The 16,670-nt window shown below is 36.3% G+C and overlaps 5 protein-coding genes across 6 annotated transcripts in view; 3 read left to right on the top strand and 2 right to left on the bottom strand.

Moving 5' to 3' along the window:
• The first annotated feature begins 100 nt into the window (after positions 1-100).
• LOC123015544 (60S ribosomal protein L25) lies at positions 101-1,544 on the top strand. Its single transcript, XM_044415327.1, has 2 exons — positions 101-280; positions 607-1,544. Exons 1-2 carry the CDS (start codon positions 244-246, stop codon positions 1,476-1,478), a joined length of 909 nt encoding a protein of 302 aa, XP_044271262.1. The 5' UTR covers positions 101-243; the 3' UTR covers positions 1,479-1,544.
• LOC123015542 (probable tRNA (uracil-O(2)-)-methyltransferase) lies at positions 1,531-3,932 on the bottom strand. The gene is made up of 3 exons (XM_044415324.1): positions 3,548-3,932; positions 3,402-3,494; positions 1,531-3,351 (listed from the first exon to the last, which is right to left on the bottom strand). Exon 3 carries the CDS (start codon positions 3,330-3,332, stop codon positions 1,578-1,580), a length of 1,755 nt encoding a protein of 584 aa, XP_044271259.1. The 5' UTR covers positions 3,333-3,351; positions 3,402-3,494; positions 3,548-3,932; the 3' UTR covers positions 1,531-1,577.
• On the top strand, positions 3,725-4,747 carry LOC123015546 (corrinoid adenosyltransferase-like). Its single transcript, XM_044415329.1, has 3 exons — positions 3,725-4,021; positions 4,067-4,412; positions 4,460-4,747. Exons 1-3 carry the CDS (start codon positions 3,960-3,962, stop codon positions 4,688-4,690), a joined length of 639 nt encoding a protein of 212 aa, XP_044271264.1. The 5' UTR covers positions 3,725-3,959; the 3' UTR covers positions 4,691-4,747.
• On the bottom strand, positions 4,677-5,618 carry LOC123015545 (ribosome maturation protein SBDS). Its single transcript, XM_044415328.1, has 2 exons — positions 5,433-5,618; positions 4,677-5,384 (listed from the first exon to the last, which is right to left on the bottom strand). Exons 1-2 carry the CDS (start codon positions 5,561-5,563, stop codon positions 4,757-4,759), a joined length of 759 nt encoding a protein of 252 aa, XP_044271263.1. The 5' UTR covers positions 5,564-5,618; the 3' UTR covers positions 4,677-4,756.
• A 117-nt stretch (positions 5,619-5,735) lies between these two features.
• The window catches only part of LOC123015541 (protein phosphatase Slingshot), a 21,368-nt gene continuing 10,433 nt past the window's right edge, over positions 5,736-16,670 (top strand). Inside the window, exons 1-2 of one of the 2 annotated variants that reach the window (XM_044415322.1) lie at positions 5,736-5,905; positions 11,927-11,982. In XM_044415322.1, the coding sequence (XP_044271257.1) occupies positions 5,849-5,905; positions 11,927-11,982 (113 nt within the window). In that variant the 5' untranslated portion in view covers positions 5,736-5,848. Of the gene's footprint in view, positions 5,906-6,264; positions 6,530-11,926; positions 11,983-16,670 lie in introns of those variants that run through there. The other variant, XM_044415321.1, reaches the window with a different exon arrangement.

Raw genomic sequence — 16,670 nt, 5'->3', positions numbered from 1 at the left:
TTTTGTAAAAAATGTAACTTAAAATTAATGTCGAATAGGTTAGCGATTGCTGTTAAATGTTATCAGTGTATTGATACCACGACTCGACAGCCTTCGGGCCCTACAGAGTATAAAAAAGTTTTCATTTATTGATATGTCAAGTTTGAAGTCCGCGCGTTGTCAAAATGGCCGGATGAAGCGCATTCAGCGCTTTCCGGCGGCCATTCGTAAAATTACTCCCTTTACTGTGTGACCGTGACAAACATGGCTCCTACAAAACCAAAATCAGCGGATAAATCCGGTGAGTTCACGTTTTCCAACTCCAACAAACTTAAATTTGTTAAATAAAGTCGTCCTTTTTAACCCCAAGTTTGATTTATTTCAATTCGATTGTCTTGAACTCAACAAAAACAATATGACAAGACGGCCACGCGGCCACCATCCACATGTTATTATTTCCCCAAAAATCTATGTTTTTATCACTAAATCGACCCCCAGAATGATGATTTATTGTGCGGGAATCTCTTTGAGTTCCATGAAAACACCCAAATTCACACCACTGATTCTATTTACCCCTGTCTCGAATTGAGGTTATGTCGTCCAAATTTCTTACTGATGAACTTACAGCTGGCAAAAAAGAAGAGAAGAAGAAGCCGGCATCCGCCCCCGCTGCTGCCTCTGGTGCTGGGACTTCGTCTAAAGTCGCCCCGGCCCCTAAAGCCGCCGCTAAGGCCTCAGGAGCGACCGGTTCGGCCAAGCCAGCTGAGAAAAAAGCGACGTCGAAAACACCCGCCCCCAAGCCTGCTGCCGCGGCTAAGGTTTCTGGAAGTGCGAAATCGGCGCCGGCCGCCGCCTCTAAGCCCAAATCCGGGGCTAAACCCGCCGCTAAGGCCACCGCCAAAGCTGCGGGCAAACCCGCGGCTAAAACTGCGGCCAAGGCTGGAGCCAAGAAGCAACCAGCGACTAAAGTTGCCGGAAAACCGAAAATTCCGCCAAAGGCTATCGTGACGAAGCCCAAAAAGACCGTTCCAGTTAAACAACAGAAGGGAGTTGGGAAGAAAGTAGTGCCTGCGGCTCCGGTTCAGAAGGCTTTGAAGGTACAAAAGAAAGTTATCAAGGGGCCAAATGGGACGCACGCGAGGAAGATTAGGACGTCGGTGCATTTCCACCGCCCTAAGACTTTCAGACCGCCGAGGAATCCCAAATATCCCAGGAAATCGGTCCCAAGCAGGACTAGGATGGACGCTTACAATATCATCAAATATCCTTTGACTACTGAAGCCGCAATGAAGAAAATTGAGGATAATAACACTTTGGTATTTTTGGTACATACAAGGGCTAACAAACACCACATTAGGGCCGCTGTTAAAAAGTTGTATGACATTAATGTGGCAAAAGTTAATTCTTTGATTAGGCCCGATGGTAAGAAGAAGGCTTATGTAAGATTAGCCAGAGACTACGACGCGTTAGATGTAGCAAACAAAATTGGAATTATATAAAAGGTGTCTTCACTTTTTTTGTACATTTTGACGTATGAATAAAACTTGGAGATGCTTCAAAAATAATTTTATTGTTCAAACTTTTTTACAAATAAAAAATTAATTCTTTTCTACATGTTTGTAACAACAAATTTCTGCGGAGTTAAAGCAACCATGTGGATAATTTTCATGAAACCAGCAAGGTTTGTCCTTGTATTTGTCAGTTTGTTTGAGAGTTGGGGGGACTCGTAGTGCGACCCACGTTTTATTGAGTTTGAAAATATACCGGTGATTTTTTATCAGAGTTTGGAGTCCCCCACATTCATTTTTGAGTGCTTTGCGATCTTCATTTGAAACCTTTTGGCTCAAGTCTTTCAAAGTCAGTGTCCCTCCTGTATTCCAATCTGACCTTCCCTGCCCTCCTATCCAAATATTACAGGGTGTGTGAAGCAATTCGTCAACGATCAAATTAATAATCCTTTTCTTCAAATCCGGGTCAAGTCTCGTACAATTCCGGACTTTCTCGACCGGCTCTCGCGGTACAAAATCCCTTGTATTTTTTTCAACAAATTCCTTCATTTTTTGTCTTGTTTCCTCAACTTCAGGATTATCTCTGATTCCCACAAGACAAGTTCTTTTCGTTGACGGAATCCTCAACTTGTCTACCGATGTCGTAAATCCACACATTGTGGAAATATTTTTAACATAATCTAAATAGTCTCCATACTGGCTTAGTGTAGCATTAATTCTAACATATTTGCGACCACTTAAGTCGTATGGGCAACAAGGCAGAACGAAAAAATTCGTCTTGGGTGAACTGTTAAGAGCAATGATCGGAATCCAAGGTGTAAGCTCGTCCGAGTGATTACCAATGAGCCAAGTGGCGTCTGAATAAGTCGATTCTGGCGTGACTGCCCCTATGCGAAGATCGATTCCACCCCCATAAATCTCCCAAACTTGTCGACTTCTAATATCATAACCACAGCCCTTGAAACCTTCCTGATTTAAAATATAGACGAGAAGGCCATTGCCGCACCCACAGTCCACGAAACTAATATTTTCAACTCCCAAATATTTCCATAAACAGATTAAGTACGTCGCAATTGCAATGTCTTCATAGACGTATTTCTGGGGGTCAGTTTTGGCTTTTTGGGGCCACTTTTCGACTAAATTTTTACCATATTTTGTCTTGAGTTCGGAATAAAGCGTGCAGTATTCACCAGGTGCTATCAGACTCAAAGATTTTATCACAGAATTGTCCTCAATGTCGTTTTCGCTCCATTTTATCAATTTTGGAAATAATTTATCAGCCAGCCATTCAGCACTCGCCGTTTCAGCAATCTCAAATTCGTTCAAAATGATGGTCAAGTTACCCGATTTAGTCAAATGAATGTGATATGGGAATCGGGGGGCCATAATCGGGCTGTTTTGTTCTTGAACGGCGAAAAAAGTAACAGTTTGGGTGTCTTTATCAAAAATTACGATTTCGAAGCATTTTTCGTTATTCTTACGGGAAAGTAATTGGCGAATTGATAAAAAAGTGCCTTCGTAACAATTATCTAATGTATCTAAAGTCGTTTCCTCAATTGTGGCTTTTTTGTCATATATTTCTGTGATATTTTTAATGAATTGTGGACTGACTTGTGACAAGTCTGGTAATTTTCTAATTTCATAAATGAGGGATTCCCAGGTGAAAATGTCTCTAAGGCGTTTAATACTAGAGCAGTTGAGGGAGATTTTGCAAAAAAGGAGAGGCACAATTGCTGCTAATTTGCGATTAATTACGTGGGGTCTATTGTGGTATACTAAAACAGCTTTCCAAAAATTATCTAAAGGGAATTGAGTGGAGCTTCTAACTAGGGGGACCTCCTCCATTCTATTGTTTTCCAATGTACTAAAAATTGAATTCAAATTTTTTCTATAGTAATCACACACACAACTTACTTTTTTCAAAACCCAATCTGCGTCCTCATAAGACCTTGCAACGATTTGTTTGATACGTTGGGGGTCTGTTTCATTAACGTGCTGTTTGAAACTCTTAAAATTAAAATATTTGCACCACTTTTTTAAGTCAATTTTTACGGACTTACTTGTTTGATCATAAACTTGTAATATTTTTGCGGGCTTTTGGGTAATTTTTCACATTGGCGTATCAAGTACTTATACAACGCTTTCGGGGGCGTATCAGCTTTACTTGTGCAGTAATTTAACTGATTTTTAATGAAACTAAACCGAGAAAATTGCACCAAAGTATTAGACATACTTTGAGGTTATGTGGGGTTATGTTCCAAAAAAAAATTGAACTCGTGATAACAATTTAGGAATAATCAGAGTCTAGCATTTGCGATTAATTAAAATACTGGTGCAGCTTAATCTGGTTGCGTAATTAGTCAATTTGTGATAATTAGAGTAATTTTCCTGGTGTGGACGTAACTTTTACCACCGCCACCCTAACCTCACCATCCCGTCGAATTTTCGTCTTGTCAAATTTTCCCCCAAACGATGGTCTTCCGCCGTTTATTCCAGCCCCAATTGACTTCCCTTTTACGTCAATACTGTGATAAGTAAGTTGTGCGAAACTGTGACTGTAAATTTTTTATTATATTTAGGAAGCCCCCTCAGGAATATTTTAATCGTGAGGGTGACCGTGGCATGTCTAAAACCCTCACATCTGAAACTTTACCGAAGGATTCGAAGATTTTTGACGCTATTGGGGCCACAGAGGAGTTGTTAAGTCACATAGGCTTGGCTCGCGAGTATGCACAAGAGGCGGAACACGAATACTCAGATAAACTCAAACGAATACAGACAATAATTATAGATTTAAGTACGGCGATTTCACGCTCGAACGATCAGGCGAAAAAAATCATCTCGAAAAATTACACCAAAGAATTGGAAGATTGGATTTTGGAATACTCAAAGCAGTTGCCGCCGCCAGAACAGTACATTATTCCTGTAATTTAGCTGAGAGAATTTTCTTGGTTGTTAATTGTGCGTTTCAGGGGGGCGGAATCCCAAGTGCGTCTTTACATGTCGCACGGGCGGTTTGTCGTCGCACAGAACGCGTGATTGTTCCTTTGGTGAAGGAAGGGCATTTACATAATGAGGCACTCATTTATCTCAATAGACTGTCAGACTTTTTGTTTATTGTCTCACGAATGGCAGCTAAATTAGATAAGAGGACTGAGTCCATCTACATACCCAAACCAGACGAGAAAGTCCAAGCTCAATAATTTATTATATTTTGTATATAGGAAAGTTTACACAAAGTTTTAATAAAATAACAATAACAAAACAAATTACAATTGCTCAAGACCTGAAGCGACCTCTTTGTATGATAATACTTCAAGATAAGAGCCATTCTTTGTTTCCGCTTGCACCATCGTGTCGATTTCTTTAAAGTGGCCAGGATCTATTACAAAAATTAGCGTCAGTTGGTCGTCTTCACGGTCTTCTTTTTCCATTTCAACACTCTCCATCTTGCTAATTTTTTCTTTAAATTTCTTTGCGATTTTTCCCTTTGAAATCACCTTAAGTCGCATTTTAGCTCGCTCGAGCGGAATTTGCTCTTTTAATAATTTAATCACTTGAAGGGCTTGTTGTTTAGCTGACTGGTTTGGTTTTACTGAATAATGAGCATCTTTCATAGCTTTTTCTATGATTGTGACGGGATATGGACGTTTCAGTTCCGGATTAATGCATTTTTCAGCAACCGTTGTTGCGATATCTTTGAATAATTGATCGATTTGACTGTGGCGCTCTTTATCAGAGACTTGCAATTCGCCCTTCATAAGGATTTCTCTGCAGATTTCTGTTTGGTCTTCGGTATTGAAAGCCTTGACTAAATCCTCTTTTTTCGCAACTTGGCCTTTGGAAACATTGGTGAAGACTGTGTGGGATTGTAAAACCTCATCTATGTCTTTTTCACTACAAAAATTAAGTCGAGTTGTGCAATAATGTACTCGCTCTACTTACACTTGATTTCTCCATGACACAACTTTATTTCGATAACAAGCGATTTCGAAACGTTTTCCGCCTTTTTTCATGCGGACTACGGCGATGTTTGTTAGCCGGATTTGGTTTGTTGGGGTAAATATCTTCGCCATTATTTGTTATTTCTTACTTTTTGACGTTTGACATTTAAATGCCAGGTTGGGTAAGTCATCCTGTAGAGGGCGCTTTGCGTTTAAACATCTGACTTATTCTTATCACTGATTGGTTAATTTGTGAATCGGGCGTTGTGATTGGTCTAAATGAAAGTATTGAACACGGGCTTATTGTGACGTTTGTTGTCTTTTCGTAATTGTCAAAAATATCAGTTTATTATTTTTTGAAAAAAACGTGTCTAGGATTTTCGGACTCATGTGGGTGTTTCGTGTGAAAAGTCAAGAATGGCCCTAGTGACGGTGCGCCGGAGTCCTAGCACAAATAATTCGCCGACGAGTATCGTAAGTCCTAAATATTTCCAACCCTTGTCATTGTTTATATTTAGAATCACGAAATTTTTCATTTGTGTCACAATAAAAACACCAACATTCAAATTAAGGTTATATTTAACGAAGATTTTTATCTAATCTACGAGTGAATAATAAGGTTTTTTGTCAGCAAAAGTAAACAAACAATATCCCCGTGTCTTGATAACGTGAAAATGTAACAAATGGTTCAATTTTGGTCATTTTCTCAAATCCGCTACCTAAAAAGGCATAAACCCCATTGCTGTCACCTTTTCCGACCTGTTTATTCCCAAGTTGGACAATAACGGTATCAGGGTTTTTAGTATCGTGCGGTTGTCGTACCGGAGCTCTCCCATCGTATTCGCAGCTGTTCTGTCAGTTTGCTTCAAGCAGTCTCGGTGAGAGTGTCGTGAAAAAGTTGATTAAACAACCCCTAAATCACTTTGAATTGAATCTGCGACAATGTCTTGGTGATTCGTGTGAAAAATGTTGTACATTTTGCCGCCCCCGAGGACCCCGAATCCGCCGTCCCCATGGGAGAGCATCTTGTACTCTGGCGGCGGCAACGCCAACGGAAACACTTCGTGGAAGCCCCCGAGAGTGCGTCTTAGGCCCAAAGTGAGTATGCTTGTACAGGAAGGGTTTTTTAAACGCCTCCGGCATGAGGAAAACGAATCAATAGATGTTCGACCGGTTCGGGGGGCCGATTTGCAATTCATTGATCGAGGGGCTAGAGAAATTTCGGTTCGGCTTCCGTGGCGAGATGTCGAAAATACGGATTATGAGTCATGTCATCGTAAAAAGGATTAGTTTTTTAGGGACGTTAATCCCGACAATGATCAAGTTTCATTGTTATCTAATAGGAAAAAAAATAATTTGATGAAATTTAGTACTTTTCACGCCCATGTTTCTGTTTGTTTTGTGGTTAAAAAATTGTGATAAGCATGATAAGCTTCTGAGATTGTTAAGACGACAAGCAGTCCACTTTGTGTTTTTTTGGTTTGTTTTGTGATAATGAAAATGTGGAACGGATTTGGACACATTTCAAAATAAATTTATTCTTGGTGTTATTGTTAACAACGAAAATATTAGTTTTTTAGCGCAAACTAGTAAATTTACAGTTTCTAATTGCGGAAATGTTACTGTTTAGTGTTTTATCGTAAAAGTATGAGAAATTAGCAATGTAATAACGTGGTAATGGCATTTAATTAATTATTTATTGGTGAGTAATGAACTGGATGTGTTTATCTAATTAATTGTTGAAATTATTTTAATGAATTTCGATTGATATAATTTTAGAAAAATTCCGAACATTGACACCGTTTTTGTGCAGTGACTATTTTTAGCTAATGGCCAGAATTGGCATGTTTTAAAAACTTGAAGAATTTTTACAAAACAGAGAAATTATCAAAATTAAAATGAGATTTTGGGTAGATAGAAATCTACCTTTATGTTTGCATTACCATAAGTAATGTTTGCATAATGAATGTTCGGAAAAGTTTTAATTTGATTTTAATATACATATTTCAAATTTTATTTTAATTTTTTTTCCGAACCTACAACGACTCGATTAACAATTCGCCAAAAATACAATAAAAGAATGTTTTTTTAATTCCTTAAACCAATTTTCTTACGATTTTAAAAATTCTACTGCTGTCAAAATAAAAACAAAAATTGTTTAACTTATTTTAAAGGCCACAAATGTTTGCAGAATATTTTAAAAAAGTATCACGTTTGCTTTTATATATGAGATAAAATGTGTGTTATTTAAATATATACATATGTCAATATTTATTAAAATTAAAAAAAAAACTGCATAAATAAAGGATAATTTAAAACATAAAAATTTTTAGTTTTCTTAAATCTATATATTATTATATGAATATTTATTGCATGTTCCAGGTTCGATTTTGAAATGTTTGTTATTTTTTTCCCGTACCATTTTTTCTGTTGTTGCTATTTATTTTACATTTCAACACACGTCAGTTTTCTGCTCTTTAATCCCGATTAACGGACAGTTGATAATATACTTGCTAGATTTTTTTTAAATCGGTCCATATTTAGAAAATGAAATGAATTATGTTGACATTTTCTTTGCTGCTGGCAATTTATGCGACTTGATACAGGTCTAATCTTTTCTCTCATTAATAATTAAAATTTATTAGTGAGGACGTCAAGCAGAGATTTTCACCAAAAAGAACAAAAATCTCGGTGTTATTAATCTTAGATTTATGTTTGTACTTTTTATCTCATGGTTGATAATTTGCCAGAGATATATTATAACATGCACATGTCATTTGAATCAATAAAACAAGAATTTTCTTAAACGTGTTAAATATTTTTCTTGAATGTTTTTCGTTCGCTTCGGAGCAATTCTCATTAATCTCCAGTTAACATTATGATAAGGAAGTAATTTCAATGTTGATTTTCTCACGACTGCTCATCATCACGTCTCGCTTTTTGCGTCTTTTCAAATATGGATAGATCGAAAAAAAAAGTTGTCTATATGTAGATAAGTCGAAAAGCAATTTAGGAACCTACGGAATTGCAACACAACCTTGTAAGCGTATAAGTAATTAAAATCAGCCTTAAAATGGCCGTAATGGAATGTTACGTAACGACATTTGCAGAATCTGAAAATTCCGACGTTAATTTAACCTTTCAGAAGTTATTCTCATGAGGTAATAACGAATTCTTATCGCATTTCGTCGACTTTCCCGCCTCGATATCATTTTTTTTTCCAACGCTAATGAAATTATACAATCCGAGCCGGTAGTAACCGACTTAAATCATGTAATTACTGCACTCTATATCGTCTTAATTTCCTGCGATTACGAAAAGTTTATTAATGACCTATCCGGATGAGGTTTTTTGTCATCGTGAAAGTTGACAGATCGAAATCGATAGATTTTGTTGGTCGCTTAACCGTGGAAGTCGGCGACGGACCGTTACATGTCGATCGAAAAACGCGTCGTAATTGCACATATTAAAAATTGATGTCATGCGGAAATGACGGCGGTTTTGTATTGTATTCCCGCGCCATTTTAACCCATTTCGCTAGAAAATCGTCGATGATTATGACAATTTTTCGTTTAGAAAGAAAAAATAAAATACGCGGAATGTTTCAACGATGAAATATAAATTGAATATTGTAATTAAATCACGATTAAAATGTAAATTAATATGATAAATAAAACATGTCGTAGTTGGTATTGTTTTTTTTTTCCTGTGTGTCTTAATAAAGCGAATTTTTATGCAAATCGTTTCAACTTCTCGACCGTGCATTCTAATTAGGCTGTTTGTAAATAAACCTACGCACTTTGTGCGTGAACTATAGCAGACTGGACGATGGGTTTCCGAATCAAGATAGAAAATTTATTACAATCGGAACAATCGACATGTCTGAACAAAAGAGAGAAAGTGGATTTGTTTGTTTGGGATTATATTGCGTGTATATTTTAAGTGGTTAAATGGTTTGAGGCTGGAAAGATGAAAAAATTTAATGGAAGTCCTGCTGAGTGTTTGTGTAAACTGAAATAAATGGGACAGAATCCTGCTGAGTGTGTGCTAAATTTCATTTGGCAAGGACCTGCAGGAACACAAAATAATAATTTACTTCAATTTGATGAACCAACTAGAGTAATTAGTACTTATTGCGATACGAATTTGACAAAGTTAACAGAGAAATAGTAAACAATAATGGAACAAATTCCGGGTATTCGAGACCATCTCAAAGATCTTGAAGGTTTGAGTATTTACTACAGTAGTATAAAAAAAATAAACTATTTATCAGTAACGACACAATGTATTCTAATTAATAGATTAATTAATTACATAGTAATTGTTTTTAAGCAAAATCTATGAAATTTTATGCATTTTTTATTATTATTAATTTTCAAACAATTAAATTTTGGTGCTACCTGTCAACGTAGTTTCATTATCAGTTGCATATTAAGTGTTCATAATAAAAGTAACGAGCTGTTAAAATTTGGTTAATAACTTTCATTAAATTGATAAGTTTATCTGATTGATTACTTCATAGTTTCGAGAATCTATGTTAATATGTGTAAAGGAATTATTTATCTTTGGAATATTGACTCTATAGTATCTTTTGATAATAACTTTAATTAATTTTTCTTGCATTTTGATAATGTAATATTTGTGTTTCTGGGAAAATGGGATTGAAATAAAATTGGTTTTGAAACAAAAATATCAGCTTGTGTGACAGTCTGTGTACTTGTGCGTTACGACATACAAACACCGTGTCTGATTTGAATCTAGTTCTGCACCAGATATGTCAAAAATACAATATAAAAAAACTAGAAAAATTTTCTAATCTGCATTAGAAAACCGCACCATGACCCAACCCAATCCCATTGTCCCATCAAACTGTGTCAGTAAATTGACACATCAATTGATGCCAACGACATTTATATTTGATGAAGGGTGCTAATAAACCGATTATGGTTTAGTCCAACATCCATTTCTCGGCTTTCTCTACACTTGAAAACACAGTTATTTTCGTTTTGATTATACCATCTCTGTGAATTTTCATTCACAATACTAATGACTCTTTCGAAATTTCAACTCGGTGCTCAATTAAGACCGTAACGTGGGCGTCTCAATTACATTGAAACGAACAAAAAAATAAATGAGAAGGGTGTAATAACAAAACGGATCCAACTTCGACCCACTTTTGCTATTATGGAAGTGAAATTTCGCGGTCGGCACCCTCCGTTAAGACAACGAACTTTTGTTTTGGAAAATTATTAAATGAATCTCGCGATAAGTTACTAAAATGGTTGCATGATGATAGAAGGAAGAACGGCATGTGATCAACGGTTGAGTGAACTCGCTTTTTGCTCGGTTCTGTGTTAACCAATTAAAGCTCATGAATCATGTTATTATGGCACTTAATTATGCATGAGGAGTGTTACAGTGGAGGAATAATTACAAGAAGTTGAGTTTTGTAATGGGTCAACAAAAGTCGAGTGGATTCGAATCGGGTCGATGTGACGGCGTTGGGACTATATACAAAAGTTACCATTTTTGATATTTTTGTAGCCTTATCGAATCAGATAAGGATGAAATTCGTACTGTTGTTCTCCTCGGTGCACAACTTTTCCATATAAGGAGATACGGATTCTCCAGTATGTCGATGTGTTCGTGTCGGCGAGAGAAAGCATGTCGGTATTTTTAAAAATCAGCTTTATTGAAACGAGACGCTTTTCGAGGTTACGTTTTTGTCGATTCGGTCCATTTCTGGTAATTTTCAAATTAAAAGATCGCTGATGAATCATTATAAGATTTTCTTGATTAGCTCCCAAAAAATTCCATCGTCTTATCAAATTTTTTTGTTTATATTACCAAATAAGGTAAATTAGGTTCTAATTTGCACAAAATTAGTTTCTTCGGAATAAATTATGAATTCAGGGGTCATTACTTCTGTCAATTATAAAATCTGAAAGTTAATAAATACGAAACTGTTTCGTAACCAGCAAAAAATATATTTGGTGTTAGTTTTTTTTGTTATCTTTCGGTCGAAGGAAAAGGAAACGTCGAATTTATACCGTAAAATGTGGTGAATATTTATTAGTCCCAAATGTTAATGTGGTTTGTAACATTATTCAGTGATATTTTTTTGTCGAATTAATTCGGTTGTCCTTGACGTTTACTTTTCCATTTTAAGCAAGAAATTTTGATCCGTTACACCGTAATATTTAGGGCGCGAATCTTACACACTAGTGTTAATTTTAACTGTAAAAGTCCTTCAACAATGTTTGTAAATTCAATAAACAGTGGGAAGGTCAAAAAATTACTGAAATGGGGGTTAGTAGTCCGTTACATGAAAAACTCCTGTTGTCAAATGCGAAACTGTTGTTATCGACAATAACCTTGAAATGGGAAACTGAAATTTCTTCCTGGATCGGCACGTGCCGGATAAATGTTTATCATTAATATATTTAGACTAAAATTTGATGATAGCTGTTTATTGTAAATTTTATCTTGTTTTAGGAGGGATCCACCGGACCGCAAGATGACAACATGGACACGAACCGGAACCCGAAAAGGTGAGTGTTTTTTGTTTTTGTTTATCGTAGGTGTTTCGTTTCCGAAATATCAAAACGTCTTGGTTACATTTCATTACAGTTATGGACACGTGTTCCGGAACCTTACAAAAGAACTGGGTCGAGATTTTCGCAGAGCGTTGCCGAAATATAAATCGAATTTATTTGATCGCGTTTCTCAACCCACTGTTGTTATTATTTAGGTAATGTTTTTATCGCGTTGCGCAAAATAAACCACGAACTTGTTGAAAATTGTGGATGTCGACGAAGCGAAACGATTCTTTGTCAACTAATGATAGTAATAGTCAAGAGAGTGGATCTTAACTAATTTATGACTAGATATAGAGATAAAAACCGTTCTTTATAATACAGAACATGCAATACGCCGCAGAAAATTGCTTGGAAATTGGAGCAGTTTGTCGACGATTTGTATACAAGCGATGTATTGTTTTATTTACTCACAAACATTGCGTCATTGGTGGAATATACTGATTTTATTCAGCCACAACTAGATGTCTTATGAAAGGGTTGATAATGTCAAAGGGTGAAACTTTGTAGTTGAAATTAGATCAGATAATAATAGTCTGTCGTGTAAAACCTGCTAACAAAAGCTTCGTCAAGTGCTCTACGGTCAACACCCCAGTGTAATAAATGGCGTACTCGACTTCCCTGTTCATTAATAATGCTACAAGGACGAAAAGTTTTACTTAATTACGTTTTTTAATGTTGGGATGATCACTATGACCTTTTGAGTGAAAAATTGATTGCGTAAAAAATCATAAATGAATTAGACGTTTTACTGCAAATCTGATATGAAAAGTATTTTAAAAATCACAATACACCAATTCAAAAATTTGTATTGTTCTTCAAAAATTTCCAGGAAAACAGCGATCTATACTTAGTGTCGTGATTTTTTTTCTTTAAGAATGTTTTAAATATTTCGTGCCCACACGAGCGAATGGTCGGCTCGGTGTTACATTTTTGGTACCGATTGTGATCATCGAGGTTGTGAAAAGAAGGAACGTAACAAAGAAACGGGTTCCATCCAGCTGCACCAAATGGGACACATCCGATTAAATTATTCTCCAGTCGACCGTCAAAAATTACCATTCAATGCCCGAACGTAACGCGTTTAACCAGTCGTAACAATTTCTCAAAAATTGAGTAAAAGAAAAAGGTATTTTCATAGCACTTTCGTTTGTGTGTGGTTTAATTTCTTTCTTTGATTCTAATTAAGTAAAAGTATATCTGTAATTGCAGCAACCCTCCAATTAGAATTGCTAACGAGAAATCAATCGGTTCCTTATTGAAAAATAAAGACAAGTTTCGGGCGTATCGTCACGACATAACTCTTTGTTCTTGCCGGCCCGATGACGGCCTTCGATGTTTAATTAGGACATCCTTTCTGTGTTTGGTGCGACGCCATTGGTCTAAAAACGTTTTCAGAAAACCCAAACACGTACTTCATTCCCGTTCCCGTCCAACGGACTTAAAGTCATGAATTATTCCTGTCGCGTTTCGCATCCGATTGTCTCTTCGTCGTCGTCGTCGTTGTCGTCTTCGACCAACATCTGCTACTGCTTTTGCCCATTGATGGGCGCGATCCCATTCAACGAGTCTTTTCTAACTGTAAGAGAGCTAATACTTTCGAACAATCGAATTCGATTAATGATTTTTAAATGTAGTCAAAGCGAGAATTGGTTTCACTCGGCTAATTCGCGGGTAAAACACTTGTGTAATTATGAGCGGTGGGTTGGTAAAACTGCGCAATTATCGGGTGATTCCTTTCTAAATTCCTGGTTGATGGAAGAGAAAAAAGTTCAGTTTTCCTGCAAAATTAAATTGACATTTTTTTGTATCCTGCAAATCGTCCAATTTTCGCAATTATGGTCCCTTTCTCAAGCTCTTGCAATCATTACCTTAAACGTCTCGTCTTGTCTCTCCTGATTGCCTTTTAATGACTATATTTTTTGTCTACTGCTCTGAATTATAATAATTGGAAAGTTGCACTGCTTCGAGATTATCACTTTTCCTTTTTTTCCTCTCTTCGCCACGTCTGCATGTGTCTGTTTATCCGACATACAACTTAAAACAATAAACACTTCTTAGAAAGTAATGTCCAAGTGTTTAACCACATGTTACGTTGTATAAATATCTCACATTACATAATAATTGTGTTTGTAATAAGTCCATTTCGTTACGAGGGCGAAAAACCGCCCCATTTTTGTAATAGGATCGTGCGGTTTTGTGCTCTGATGCAATGCGAGTTTTGATATTTAATGCCTTTCGGTCTGAAGAAAACCGATCTCAGATATCAAGGTCTGAAATACTCGAAGGACGGTAATAAATGCGTGATATGCCACTTGCTCCTCACCACAATAAAATGGTTATACAAAAGAAGGCCGAATTCGGGGCGAATTTAATTTATTTTTAACGTTATATAATTTAGGATGTGGGCCAGCTTCGTGTTACGGTTTCTTAATCGATTACTTCACTGACATGACAATTACTTTCGGTAAAAAATGATTCGTCATGAAAGCCAATTATTCGCCAAAAGCGACATTTGACAATAATTTTAATCAGCAACTTCGCACAGAACTTTTATGGTTCCGATGAGCGTTTATACGCCAACGTTTGAGATTTAATCGAATTTTTAACGAGCAAAGGCGAGATGTTGAGAGGAACATTGTAGGAAAATTAATTTGCGAATTGATTGGTCGTATTTTATTCTGTTTTCGCGAAATATTCTAGCAATTTAATCCTTCTCACAACAGGTTTTTGGGCTCGTTAATTGCCCGATACAAGATTTTTCGGCTAGAATTATTATTTTTTTTTTAATGAAAAGTATTATTTAATGGCCCAGGTCTTAATCATTTTTTTATTTTTTTACATGTAACGTTTGCCTGGTTTTGGGGAATTTTATAAGCATTATTGGAAAGAAATTATTTTTAACATAAACGCTGAACGCATTTTAAATTAAGTCTACACATGACAAATTTATCACTTACTAATATTTCACACAGCTTGCGTCAACAATAATGACCATTAATTTTAGCACTCAAATGTAAATAAATAACAATGAACAATCTTAAATTATTTTTTTTTTGATTGTGCAAAGGAAATAACGAATTTTCTGATAGGATTACAGTGTGTACAGTTATGTTCATCAAAGATTGATTTTTTTAAATAGTTTTAAAAATCTGTAAAAATTAATTCATAATAAATAAAATAATAAAAATATAGACTTTCTGATAAGTGTGGAGGCCAAATATTTTAGAGGAGATACCAAATCAAGGATATCTTCATGGTCATAGCTGATTTTGGTGCCTGTCCAAATATAAATTTTTCTTTTCAAGTTGCGTTTTGTTAATAGAACTTTGTCTTTGAACTGTCTCAAGTGTGCCAACCTGAAAACATCCCGCACTTTGCAGATAATCCGCGAGCTATTTAAAACAGTGTTGCACATAGTGTGCATCAAATGAGCCATGTGCGCGATGTGAGTGACCTTTGTGTATTTTCCATGCTAGTAAATTCAAAACTCATTTCTTCCTTTTGGAAGACGTGTTTTAACTGACAAATCTATATTTGTCGGGTCACATTTGTTCCTCCGAATTGATTTTTTAGATACGAATTAGCGACGAGCGATTTATTGTCGTCATTCGCAAACTCGCATTGTTTTATTAGTCTAAATTGGCAACCTTGGCACGTCCATTAATCTCTTCGCTGGCGCGTTGTCCGACACGGTGCAGATGTTCCACCAAGACGCACGCCTTTGTCAGAAATCAAGGTTTTTGCGCTTTTGATTTTATTCAAATATTTATTACGCGAATGCTCTCACACAATTACGTAAAACAATGCTCTTTCGACATTACCAACGGTGAGAATCGTGTCAGAAGTGCATCGTTGAGTAATAAGCGGATTTTTCTGTAGATTTTTCGTGTTCCTGTTGTGGTAGCACGTAATCAAGCAGTTACGTACTTCCTCTCTTTTGATATCGATTTAATAAATGTCAGTGGAGGCGCCTTTTAGAAAGTTTCTTTGTTCGCGTTGACGGTTAATTCGAGCGAATACATGAACTCAGACGAGGAAAAAATACAATTATTATTAGGAAATTACGAGTGAAAACGACGTTTTTATTGTCTTGAAAGTTTTTCCCGATTCCGGGGTTCACCCGAAGTGACGGTGCGTCGGATGGCCTTCATGGACACAATGTAACAATACCGAGAATAAAATGAATTATTAAAGCGGAACGCCCCTTGAGTTTTCGTAGAAATTGTGTCGCTTTTAATGATTTTGTATTTTTCTCAAAATGGCCGGTCACGCTATATTGAGATGCGGTTTTATTCCAGAAACCGGTTGATTTTTTTCGTCTGGATAATCGACGTGCTGCATCGACAATCGCAGACGAATTTGTGATGGATGACGATTTTTGATACGATACGAGCGAAAGTCGAGGTGAAAGCACGTATAAAGAGTTCAAAAGGGTAAATTCTGCGGCACAGATTTTTGGCAATTACTCAAAAAGGAGAAATTTGGCAAATTGTACAATTATTCATGTAAGAGAGGTTCAAAGAAGTATTTGCTTAAAATCTTAGCAACTAACTTATTCTGGAAATAGTGAATAAATATTTAGACTCTAGAATTACTTTATGTTGGTTTTACTGCTCGCGGGATCGTGTTCACAAAACGTA

Source organism: Tribolium madens, unplaced genomic scaffold (assembly GCF_015345945.1).
Source record: "Tribolium madens isolate multiple individuals breed KSU strain unplaced genomic scaffold, Tmad_KSU_1.1 Scaffold_19;HRSCAF=116;Tcas5.2_LG9, whole genome shotgun sequence".
Taxonomy (NCBI): Eukaryota; Metazoa; Arthropoda; class Insecta; order Coleoptera; family Tenebrionidae; genus Tribolium; species Tribolium madens.
This window is presented reverse-complemented; position numbering and strand designations above follow the sequence as displayed.